The sequence below is a fragment of the Catharus ustulatus genome, chromosome 3 (assembly GCF_009819885.2).
Source record: "Catharus ustulatus isolate bCatUst1 chromosome 3, bCatUst1.pri.v2, whole genome shotgun sequence".
Taxonomy (NCBI): domain Eukaryota; kingdom Metazoa; phylum Chordata; class Aves; order Passeriformes; family Turdidae; genus Catharus; species Catharus ustulatus.
Window position 1 is genome coordinate 62,470,436 of NC_046223.1, and position 13,398 is coordinate 62,483,833.

The window sequence follows — 13,398 nt, forward strand, 5'->3', positions numbered from 1 at the left end:
TTGACTGAAATAGCTCCCTGTAAGATACCTTTATTCATGTACAAGTGTTGTAACTACAAGCTGTTTCTGCTCATCTACATGTTTCTATATCAAATATAAGTTTTGGCAATCTCATACTGTCACTGCCTTGCGCTTCTGTATACTTGTGAAGTGCATGTCTTTTGGTCTCTGACCAACTCCCACAAATTAGCCATTAACTCCTTTGATATTTGACATAAAAGATAACTTTGGCTATGCTCAGAATGTTTTCTGCTCACAGTATATGCATCAAGAAGCCAAGATCCTCTTTGTGACTCAGACTGGAGAGCTGACTTTACCTTACAATCCTATTTTTAAAAGTTCTCTTCATTTTCTCTGGAAATTTGCATGTGTTACCTCATAGTGAGAATAAGATTTTTCTGCAGAAATTGGTAGAGTTCATAAAGTGAATAAAATTTCCACTCCCCTCCTACAATTCTCCATTTCTAGAATTCTGGCCAGGTGCATCCAGTTCATCTGATGTGCAGATAAGTGCCTCCAAGCATTTTCAGTGAAGTAGGTTGACGAGTTAATTAAGGTACATAGTTCTTTTTATTTCATGAATGTATTACCTACATCTAAAGTAGCACTACTGAATATCAGTGGCCTACACTTCTGACTCAAAGCTGTTGACTTGAGCCGTACACTCAGACCAAAAGGCGGACAACAGGAGGAAGGATAGTAAACAAAATGGGGAAGAAATTAAGGATGATGAGTTAGGAACTAATTGGGATTGTCCAAAGGTACATGTAGCTCTGACAGAGGCATCGCTTTCTCATCATGAAACAAGAATATTTGATGTCAAAAGTCTTCACATAAAGTTTTAAGACATGAACCTGAGATCAGGGGTAGCACATTCCACAAAAAGTCTAAACCTTCTTCCCAATTTATTCATTTTCCTTACCGCTTGCATAGCTTCATTTGCAAGAGCCTTGGCTTCCTTGGCAACTCTTTCGGCTTCGTCTGTGAAATCCTTGATGTTAGTATAAGCATTGAAAGCACGTGTGGCATTGAAAGAAAGGTTTTTGGCTTCAGTAAGGATTCTGTTGGGATGGGGAAAGTAAACACACCATTAAACCTGCTGTCAGAGCTCAACAGAACAGAGTACACTACATTTTCAAACCCAATGGCCTGTATTTCTAATGTGTTTAGAGAGCAATGCTACATTTGAGATTTCAGGAGTTCTGGCATCATGTATTTAATGGAATTCATATTTTATCTGTGCAGAAAGACATAAAGGACAATGTTTGCTAAAAGAGGAGGTTCTGTGAGATAGAAATAGGTCAGACACTGAGAAAAGATAGCATGGTGTTTAATGCTCTAATACAAATAATATATTCATCATGTAGATTTTTTTAGGGTATGTGCTGAGCCAAACAACTTGAGGAAACTTGCACTATATCAACATGAAGGATCATCACAGACATGTTTTTAAGTAGAATCTCTGAAAAATTAATTTCTTCGTCTGGCTGCCAAACACAGAATTGCTAGTTTTGAAGGAGATCTCACAGTCTAAACCAAATCCTAAGTGTCAATTTTGCTGATCAAAAAAAACCCCATAAGTAGTAACACTTCATATTGAATCTGATGTTCAATTTACATTAAATACTCCATTCTGCTAGCTATAAATAGATTAAATACAGTTAGTATTTGCTGGTGCAGGGACAGAGTTCGCCTAACCTTCACAGGGGAATTTCTAGTCAGCAGGATGGGGAAATAACTTTTCTTGCACTCTCTCTGTATGATGCACTCATTTTCTACAAAGAATTGCTGCACTTACAAAGTGAACTCAAAGACAACTATCTCAGTAGTCATTATGACCAATGCCTATGTTGATTTTACTGAATAAAGTGCAAATGGGCTAAAATCCCACTTGAACTGGATAAGAATAGGTCTGAACTTGGATTTTTGCCTCTCTGGGAAATTCTCTAGCCATGCAGATGTATGTCAGTATGAGAGAGACAGGGATTTCTCCTGTTGGACCTGTTCTAGCTTGTATAAAATAGTCATTGAGACAGTATGTGTGGAAGAAAGGAAAATTCGTCCTGGTAATTTATCTATTCTCTGGAGAACTGTGACAGCTGGGCTCTGATCCTTGCATCAATTACTTACTGATTTCCACAAAATGCCACAGAAAAGACAAGGTGGACAGAAGGTACAGTCCCTGGACTCAACATGTAGTTAATAGATGCAGAGAGATTCCCTTTAGGTTACTGCAGACACTGCCTGACTGAGCTGCCTCTGTATCACTCTTGGAAAAGCACATCTATTTCCTCAACTACAGCTGGAGCTCACTAGGCTGCTCTAAATTTCTGTGATGCTCTGTCAGACAAACGTGGAGCCCAGAACAGCTAACCAGCAAGTAGCACAAGAACTCTTTAGAAACATGGTTCAAATCCTTTCTGGTTAGGAAAAACCTAAGCTGAATTTGCCAAACACCAATGGTGTTTACTCACAAGCAGGCCATTAGTCATAAGGGAGAAGTCTATATTAATGCTTCCTTGTACACAGCTGAAATAACAATCTTTTCTAGTTTAAGTTCATTAATGTTCTAACACTCAAGAGAACATCCTCATTGTCAATCAATATATTATTTGAATCCTTAGAGGGCTACTGGAGAGAAAAGACTTTCTCTCTATTTCTCCTCTAAGAAGGAGCAGTAATCTACACCATATTTAGTATTGTCTGAAAGACACTCAAATACCAGCTGTGAAGATAGATACACTTTTAAATTCCTCAAACTGATAGAGACTTTATATGCCTGTAAAGTATAACTATTTATTGTCAATGCATGAAGTAAACAGCTTTATCCTGATTACACAGCACCATGGTATTTCTTTGTCCTTTGAAGTTATGTATCTATCTGACCACATCAGAAATTTTAACTTTGAACAACCTGCTTTTAGACATTATTTTTAATGTCCTTGATTCTGCAGAGTTTATTTTCTTTTTTGAGAAATTGAGATCGATATCTGGATCAGACATACGTATACATGGCGCTGTTATAACATTTTAAACACTACCCTAAGCTCCTTAAGGCCAAGCTGTCACCTACATTAAGACAGAAGCACACACAAATACCCATAAAAAGGTCTCTTTTGAATAGTAAAAAAGTTCTGTCTCAGAGCATGTCTTGCCAGCCTTTGATTAGGAGGCACAATCTTCTTTTTTGTCTACCTTTTCTCTCTTTCTTAGTTCTTTCATGACAACCTTCCATGTGTTCGGATGTTTATGCATAGTTTGGTGTCACACTAAAGTCAGTACTTTTCAAATTCATTCTTACCCAGGAATTCACAGCTTTATGCACACCTCAAAACATGTATTACACTGGGTATTTAGAGTAGTGTAACTACACTGTGAATGAAGCCAGTAATTTTGCAAGTATCAGAGATAATTTCTGTCTTTTCCTCAAAATTACAGATGCTGGTAAGAAAAAAACTGTTTTAAGCAGCTGCTCACAAGTCTTTGGGATATTCAAGTCTTCAGGTAGATCTAAAAGATTTAAGCAGCAAAAAAGTAGCAGGTTGTTGATATTTAAACAAATACAGTAATTTCACGATTACAAGCCGCACCATTTTGACCAAAATTTAGCTCACAACCCGGAAGTGCAGTGTACACTCCGGAGCAGCTAATATATTAACAAATTTAGGAAATTTCCAAACCCGGAAGTGAGAGCCCACAAGCGCGGCGGCACTGCCCGCCCCCCGCAAGCACGGCAGTGCCGCTCGCCCCCAGAAAGCACGGCAGTGGTGCTGCCCAGCCCCGACAAGGACGGCGGCAGTGGTGGCTGGGCACGCCGCTCTCCCGCTTCCTGGCAGCTGCGGCGAGCGGGGCCAGGGCCGCTCCCTGGCAGCTGCCCCAAGCAGGGCCGAGCCAGTAAACCCCACTATCCCATGACTCTGTTACTATTTGGCAACTTTGTTGCACGCAGGTCCTCCCTGCGAACGACAGAGCGGCTTATAATTGGGTGTGGCTTGTGTATGGACAAAGAACGAAATGTTTGCCAACACCTGGAGATGCGGCTTATAGTCAGTGTGGCTTGTAATGGTGAAATTACTGTAATTTTTTTTCATGCAATGCTTTTCTAAAATAATGAAACTCTCAAGCTATGCTGAAGACAGATCCAACAGGCAGACTATTCATAAACAAGAATATTTTTAAGTATTACTATTGCAAATTACACTTAGTATATATGGTTTGCTTTCTTAATTGCATAGAATGCAATAAAACAGACGACACCCCTTTTCTTTTTCCCCCCTAAATTTCAAGAAAACCAACAAACTCTTGTTTTATATTCTTTCCAGAAAACTATTTTAATGATGAGTTACATAGCATCATTCTTCTGAAAGAGCTGTAGTCATATAAATGAAGGGCACTTCTCATATTTAGGAATGTGATAGCAGTAAACAGAAACTGAAGTTTCTGTTCTTGGGTTTAAGAATTTTGGTCCAAGACACCTACTTTTTGGGGAGAGTGTTTTGAGACTGGTAGAGGAATTACTGTCCGTCACTAAGGGGGAATTCCGTCAGTAAACAATTTAGCATCACAGCAATATCTCCTACCAAAATGGTCATCTTAAAAAGGAAAATACCACTTGTTTTTAACAAATGTGCATGAAAATGTGAACTCTTTTAAGAAGAATTTATATCTTTTTCACAACATAGCAGAAAGCATACGATAAATTAAGCTGTGCCATCAGTGCATCTGAGGGCACTGTTTGCTGTCCAGGTAGCCTGTAAGAATCACAAGATGTAGGAAACTGTTTAAAAGAGAGACATAAATTGACTAACTCAATAGTTGCATACTTGTACACATTACTAGTTATTTGTATACCCCTAGTGACAGATGTGAAGGAAGAATAATCCCCTTCAAACTCTGCGAAGCAATTTTGCAAACCTGCTTCATGATTTTAGCATTACCAGTGAATGCCTTACCCATCCAGCACTGCAGATGATTCATTCAGCTGGCCTGCATGGTTCTCAGCTTGCAACACCTTTTCTGGAAGCATCCTGTCACGAATTTCTTGTGATAAGTCATCTATTTTATCTTTCAGCTGATCAGACATTGGCTGTATCTTATTTGCAACACCTTCTACATACTGAAAATAGCAAAAGAAAAGCCTTTAAATTTCTGAAAGTAAGCATTCTGCAGCCTTATCTATACAAAAGGGGTTTCTTCTTTCCTTATTATCTCAGCTATTATCTCCATTATCTCAACTTACCCATGCATCAAAACTTCAGGGAACTAGTATAGAAAGAGTAACAGGAATGGCTGAACTTTTCTATAGAAAGAGTAACAGGATAACAGAGAGGAGATAAACAATAGTCCAAGAGCTATTTGTCTTTCTTAAGCTTAGTAGAAGCTTTTCTTTTACAATTAAGGAAGGGTACAGTTTAAAAGCTTATAAACTCTAATTTGTATTTGTTTCCTAAATGTAGATGCATGCATAGCTGTATTAAATTGTTGCTTACTCTGCAATAATAACTGTTAATGGTAGAATTTTCATGTTTCAGGACCCTTAGTGTAGCTACAATGTCTTTTCGTTTATTAAACCTTCTTAGTAAGAACTATGCTTTTTGAAAACTTGCCATTCCTGTTCCAAAAAGCTGTCTCACTGTGCCTCCTTTTCTGTTTCTCCAAAAAGCATCTTTCTATTTATTATGGCAAGCTGAAATGCATGCTGGAAATATCTTCAGAACCAATGAGACTTCAAGATACCTTTTTTTTTTTAAATTTATTTTTCAAATTTTTTTTGGTAGCTAAGGCACAGATCTCATACTCTATTGATAAAACTTTAAAGGCAGAATTTTCAAAAATATTATGTAAAATGAGAGTTCAACCCTCTCCCTGATCTGTCTAGACTTAAAATTGTGGCCACAGGCAACAAATTAATTCTGAAGTTTCCTTCTGATATGTGCAGATAAATCTGTATCTAGATTACAAAGCTGCAGTAGGAGTGTGAATGGGTCTGCTGCATATGTAATTCTCAAGATAAAGTCAATACCACAATCAGAATACCATATTTATAAATGGTAGAATCCCTAAAACTTTATGAGCTAGCTCATATGCAATCCAACACATCACTTAAAACCCAAGTTATTAATTTTTATATCCCAGACTAGCTTTTCTGCCATATAGCAATGGAAAAAAGAATTATTCCAAGTAAAATATTTCAATATTGATAAATGCAATGAAAAATTAGGTGTTACTTTAATTATTTATTTTGCTTCCATAATGATGTTTTGTACTAATTCTCAGGTAAGGATGATAAAATACTCACCTCTACAGCTATGCTGATTTCATTTGCAAGTTTATTGGCTTCATTAAGGACATCATTACCTTCCTGAAGGGTCTTTTCAACATCTTGCCTGCCATCTTCTACAGCTTGCTTCCTTTTCTATAGGATGAGTCCACACAAAGAAAAAGATGAGTTATTTACTAGAATAGTTCAAATGCCAGCACCTCAGTATAAGACTGCATTTTGTCACCATGCCATGCCACAATGCCCTTCTGCAATTGTCTGAGCTTTCAGAGCTGAGACAGTGACAACAATAAAGCACATGTAAGGTATCTTTCCTTTGTCCTATCCCCAGCGGTGCATTGCCCTCCCATGTGGAAAGGTTTTTGTTGTTAACAGAGGTAATCCGCTGAAGTACTACTGCAAAATGAATCAGAAAGTTATAAATCCTAATCATCACCCAAATGTGTAAGTTACTCATTTTGTAAATCACCACTGACTATGAAGGAAAAATTAATAAAAATATTCTGCTGCTTTCCTACTTCCATCCACCAGTACTTCACTAACTGCTGAAGGCAAAGTCAAAGGTTTGGAGTAACCTGCAGATTCCTGTTTTTCAACTGGTAAAACTACTGCATATTGCGTGGTAAGGATGGACTTCTGAATGAAGAACTGGAAATTTCCTCTGCAAGATCCATTGAGTATCACAGATTAGGTTCACAGGAGGCCATAGCAGCCATGTGGGCAGGACTGCTGGAAAGGTACTCTGCTACAGTGAAGCAGAGAATACTTTAAAAACTGAAACAGCAGGTAATTTCTCCAACCTTTATCCATCCACCTCTGGGAAGAAAATGCACAGAACAGAGATCACCTAAATTTGTCAGATGACTGCATTTCCTTGATTCAATCAAACAGAGAAATCTCTGCTGAGAACGGAGGTCTCAGAACTCTAACCTAGCATTGTACTTGAGGTGAAAGCTCACTGAGATACAGAGTTGAAATATTTATCTTCATTAGGTTGACTGTGCTCTTTATGTCTTGGTTAAATGCTTGTTAATGTACAGTATAATATGCTCTTTAAGTCTCTGCAATTTAAATTATAGCACAAGCAGACCCCTCTTCTATGAGCGAGATCAATTATAACAGCTACTAACTACTGAGGATAGAGTTTGATTTATTACTCTGTAATATCCACATATCCCCCCCTAGTCTTCTTCCCAGGGGTTGGAGAGGGAGATGAAAGTCTAAGTTTTCTAGAAGCAAATGCATGACAGCAAGGATTTTAAGGGAAATCCTATTTAAATATTGAGCACATGATTTGAATTTTACATGACTATTTATACTGGCACAAATTTAATTTCCCACAGAATAATAAATCCAGTGTACCTACTGCAAAGCAGATAGTATTATTTCAATAAAGCAGGGGAGTAATTCTACTTTTAAAAGCCAGTGCACTTCCTCATTCTGAGGAACATGTTCGCTTTAAATTACATCAGATATAGTTATATTTTAATCATGCTTTTGCTTTGCTTATATTTTTGTTTCAATATTTAATCATGCAAAGATTCAAGCTTTAATCAGAATCCAAGCAATTGAGGATAAAACTTGTCAGCACTCACCTCCAGCATGGTCATATTTTTTTGGTTGACTGCAGATAAACGATTGGCCTCCCAAATTTTACTTTGAGCGTCTCTTAGCAGATCTTGAGCATCATCAACTTTGTTGTGGTAGTTTGCTAGCTTGTCCTGGACCTCATTTTTTAGTTCCTCATTTTTTGCACTGGGCTCACCAAATAATTTCTTCACCTTGTCCAAAAGATCTTCTGCGTTCCTGAAATACATTGCCAACCACGAAGACACTGAGTTCATATTCCTTACTCCAAATAATCTGAATAGTCTCAATAATAAGCAAATGAAATAGAAAAACTAAGCCTCATAGAAAATTAAATTAAATTAAGTCTCAAAGTAATTTTCAAGTTAATAAAATGAAAGGACAGCTGTTTTTAAGCCCTTTCTTAAAAGACGTTTTTAAATGCCACTAAGGTCCTATTTATGAAGCAGAATATATGCAAATAAATATTCTCCATTGAAGACTATATTATTTTTTGACATTTTTTTGGGTTAATTTCTTGAGATCTGACTAGCAAAGTGAGATTTTCTGGAACATTTCAACTTGTTTAAAAGATTTCCTTCACTCACATTGATGTGACATGTGACACAAAGTGGTTTCCTACCTTGAACTGAGGAGGAATTGTAGATATGCTCAATTTCAAGCTGTCTTGAAGCAGACAACTGCTTTAAACTATTCAGTCAAAAATAATAAATATTTTCTGGTGAAATTAAAAAAAAAAACAAACCAAACCTGGATCCTTGGATATATGACTTCCAGTAGTCAAAAACTTTTGCTTATCTAAAATACATTCTGGAATGTTTTTAATGGATTTTGCTGACCCCAGTTTTAACGGACTGGAGTACTGTCATCTGCCTGCCTCGAATCAGTTTCACACAAGGCAACGTCACTGTGTTAATCCAATGATATGTCCAGGGTACGGGAAAAAAAAAAAAAGGCCTTTCAGGCCTGATGTTTTAGAGATAATAAAAGTCCTAAGTAAACAGGAATATATAGGATAGATAGCAACTACAGAAGAAACTTATCATGCTTCCACCCAGGACAGATTAAGTTTTTCTTCCTGTTTTATTATGCCAAAGTGTGGACAACAAATATTTTCCGACAAAACAGTGCAATTTGGCCTGCTTATAGTCAGTTCCATTAGGAAAGGAGGAAAACACATGCTGACACTAGACATAATTTAGATGAAGGATCTGAAGAGGAGACAAGAGAAGTCAAATTGTTATCTTAGCTTTAGGATTTTCTGAGATGGATTGGAGTTTTTTCCCCATCAATTCTGCCTTCGGCTTTGATGAAAAAAAAATTATTCACATTTTGAATTCACAACTTCTGAGGACAAAATATTTAATCAAAAACTAAATCCTAATATTGACACCCTGTCACAGAAGTGTAGAAAGGAATTCAGGATTTCTCTCATACCTCCTCCATTATTCTTCTATACGAAATTACTGTCTTACACTTCTGACAAATTTTGACACCCTTATGACTCTGCAGTACTGGAGGAACAGTTCAAAACAGAAGGATTTCCCTTTAATTTCCTTGCTTCATAGCATAGTTCAAACTATTTATCCATCCAGCAGTCTACCTCAAAACTCTTCCTTGGTGCTCTAAAGATAGCACTTTTATATTGATCTGTTGTGCATTTTCCCTCTACTCTTTCTAATGAAGTATGAGGCAATCTGTCCCATGTAATCCCTTGCTTTAGAATTTGTGTGTGACTGGACTGCACCACATTTCTTGAAATGCTATCTTGTACACTTAAGCTGTGCAACTTTCACTGGATACAATCCTAGAAAAATAATTTAACTACAGTAATTTCACGATTACAAGCTGCACTGACTGTAAGCCGCATCTCTGGGTGTTGGCAAACATTTCATTCTTTGTCCATACACAAGCCGCACCCAATTATAAGCCGCTCTGTCGTTCGCAGCGAGGACCCGTGTGCAACAAAGTTGCCAAATAGTAACAAAATCATGGGATGGTGGGGTTTACTGGCTCGGCTCGGGCCCTGAGGGCTCGGGGCTGCTGATGGGGCCAGGTGGCCCAGTTCGGTGCTACAGCTTGGTGAGGCCTCTCGGGGCCAGCCGCCGCTGGGCTCGCTCGCCCCGGCCCGGCGCTGCGGTGGCAGGGGGGCACAGAGTGGTAGTGGTGGGAGGTGGGGATGGAGCCCGCTGGCACCCACGGCGGCGGTGGCAGGAGGGGACGGGAGCCGTCCACCTCCCCCTGAGCCGCAGGAGGGAGCTCCTCATCTCTCTCCTGGGCTGCGCTGCCTGAAGGAGGGAGCTCCCCCGCCTTCCCCATCCCCCGCGCTGTCTGCTCGGAGCCCGGCTCCACCCATGGTGCAACAGAGTAACCAATGTGTAACAATAGTGTAAAGCCGGGTTTTACCGGCAGGTTGCTCGACTAGGCACCTCGGTTTGCACTTCCGGGGTTGGAAATGTCAGAAAATTATTCACATATTGGCCGTTCCTGAGTGTAAGCCACATTTCCGTGTGGGAGCAAAATTTTAGTCAAAATGGTGCGGCTTGTAATCGTGAAATTACTGTATTCAAAATGCCTGAAGATTTAGAAGAAACAATCACACATCTGACACATGGAATATTAAATGGTCTGGATGCTCAAAATGAGTGCAAGAGAACAAACAAGATTAGAAACTGATGACAAAATGATTAATACCCATCAACTGCATATGAGAGTCTAAATAGGTTAGAATTGCCCTATCAGGAAAAGAAATAAGGATAGTTACATCATGAATAGCATGGATAAAGTGATGAACTGTCCAATGCCTCTCTAAGAACAAATATGGAAATATCAGGAAACAATGTCTAAACATAGGAGGCATATCTTCCAACACTTTATGGCTGAGTTAAGCAATTTATTCTCCCAGGAAAGTGGATGATAGAAATTTACAGAGGTTCAGAAGTCATGAGACAAATTTGTGGAAGAAAGTCACACAAAAATAAAGCTACTCAGCATACTAAACAGAAAGAATTCCAGCTCACAGCATCCCTAGATAGCAACTCAGTAGCATTTGAGAAAACATGAAGGAAAGTTATAAAATAGTGAAAGATTTACTTCATAAATATGAAAACCATGGCAGTTCAGAACAGCAACTGGTGTGTTTCTCTATATGTTCTTTTTAGAGATAAATTATTGACTAATATACCATTTCAGTACACTAAAGCAATAAGTGCCTGGATTTGAAAAATTTGAAGGAAAATAAGGGAAAAAAGCTGCATATGTAAGAGAAGCTTTGCCATCTATGACAGCAAGAAACTTTACTTCATTTGTCTTCAACATTTAAGTTTTGAGAATTCACTGAAAACATAGGAGAGAATCCACTGAAACTTGTCATTCTGGTCTTGGACAAAATTCTGAAAACAAAATTCAATCACTGACAAAAGACATCTCAACAAAGACTAAGTGCGATTAACCACTTCAAAGTGAAGGTGAGGCTTGCAAGAGCCTTACTTTATTCAAAAGTAAGTATTTCAAATTGGTCTCTAGAGAATCTATATGTATGGGGAGCACAGAGATCCTCACACAAGTACATGCACCTCCAGAGTTCTAAGAATGATTAATTCTTCTTTATTCTTCTTCCTTTCAGAATGTATCCTATTCACTATCTTACTACATTATTTAAGCAGTTTTATAACATTTTTCTTTAATAGACAGTTTCAGAGAACAACATCTCTAGAGTCCTTTCCTGCCCACCCTGCAATGCACAGTGAATAATTTTCTTTCTGTTGAGTTGACTGCCAAAATTTCTTGGATCTCAGTGGCTGCCTATAAGGAGGTAACCCTAACCTTAAGATAAGTCTTAAGATAAAGTGTCTTAAGAGAAACTTTAATTGAAATCAATGAATATATTCATATATCTCTCTGTATAAAATGCATTCCTATATCAAGACATTTCAACACTTGTTTTGTCCATTTCAGGAAAAAAAGGAGAAGTTCTTTCCCTCAAAAAAAACCTGCTGTATTTTTTACTCTAGCTATTGGGCTACAGTAGGAAATTATTTCATCATAGTCTGACAGTTTCATATTGGCTGTAGCATTTGAGGACTAATAATACCTTGTTTGAAAGGTCCTTCTCCAGCAAGTCCTAAATTTGCAGGCAGCACTTTCAAAGGTTTGGCTAAATTTTTCTCATCCCTACTTTTTCCTGGTTTATTTCTGTGTGTAAGTAGTGAAGGCACTGAAGAGGCTCAGTGGAATCAGATGAAAAAGCAATAAAACATTGCTCACAAATAAGTTTGCAATATATTCTTTCTCAAGAGAACAGGAAGCAAAGCTATCAGAGTTATGAGAAGAAATATTGCACTAGCAGGATTTCCAGAAAATTATCTGGTTTATAAAGTCTAAGATAGGCAGTGCAAATCAGAGTCTAAACTGCTTGGAATTCTCAGCTAATTTTGTATTCCATTTACGTCTCCTTACAGTATGCACGCGTCTGATAACTGACATTTTCAGGTCTGCATAACTCTATCCCAGACAGTTTTCAGATCCATCACAACTTCAATGGACCATGTCTCTGCTCAGCTGGATTCCCTGCTAGTTGTTTGCCCTGGTGGAGAGCTAAGCAAAGCCTAGTTCTAGAAATATACTCAAAACAGACATAACGAACTACCAGAATTTTAGCTTCAAGCCAAGTATTTTTCTGAATTAGTTTTCTGCATTTGGTATAATGCTTTATAAACAGCTGCCAGTATCATGATATATATATATATATACATTTATTTACAGATAATTAAATAACAAAAACCCAAGCTTCTGAACTGTGCCACAGAGATGGTTTATTCTGACCTACACTATTCTAAACACAGCAAAACACATTCTTTTCAATGTCTACATTACTGGACAAACTTTTTGGACAGTTATTATTTTTATTACACCAACTAGCTTTACAGGGAAAAAACCCCAAGCTTGCAGATGAAATTTTTAGTCCAAAAGCCATTCATCAGGTCTGAAGCGGAAGCTAACAATAACTAGAGAAACATTAAAATTCAATTAGAAATACTTCTGGTGCCTGTGGAGCAGGGAAGGAATTTCCTAGGGATTGTTTCCCACATATGTAAGCATTTCAAAAAATGCCAATGCTTTATCAACTGCTATAAAGTATTAGACTTGGCATTCTTTCACATTTCTGTAAGCCTCAGCTAAAAAACTTGATTGGCAAACATGACAATCACATTTACAAGAGTCAGACATTGTCACTAGGAGGTTGAAGTCTGGGGTCTCTCTACTCACTTTAACTCATCTTGAGCTATTTTTTCTTGCATACTGAGCTCTCTATTTCTCATCTCCACGAGCATTCCTTCAGCCTCACTCTGCAGTTCTGGAAGACTCTTCTCCAAAGCCTTGTCTTGAGTTCTGAGTGTCTCATTCAGTTTTATAGCATCTTCACTTGCAGCTGCAGGGAACCAAAATATATTTATGTAAGGAGTTAGTAATTAAAAACAACAGAGAAGCTGTCAACTCTATCAGCAAGTGGAACACAACTTGCACTGGTT

The 13,398-nt window shown here is 38.1% G+C and overlaps 1 protein-coding gene across 1 annotated transcript in view; it reads right to left on the reverse strand.

Annotated features, from left to right (window-relative positions):
• The window catches only part of LAMA2 (laminin subunit alpha 2), a 290,666-nt gene that overhangs the window by 63,002 nt on the left and 214,266 nt on the right, over window positions 1-13,398 (reverse strand). The window contains exons 36-40 of the mRNA XM_033055719.1: window positions 13,136-13,298; window positions 7,876-8,086; window positions 6,299-6,415; window positions 4,953-5,116; window positions 923-1,061 (exon numbers count right to left, since the gene is read on the reverse strand). Of these exons, the coding sequence (XP_032911610.1) occupies window positions 923-1,061; window positions 4,953-5,116; window positions 6,299-6,415; window positions 7,876-8,086; window positions 13,136-13,298 (794 nt within the window). The remainder of the gene's footprint in view (window positions 1-922; window positions 1,062-4,952; window positions 5,117-6,298; window positions 6,416-7,875; window positions 8,087-13,135; window positions 13,299-13,398) is intronic.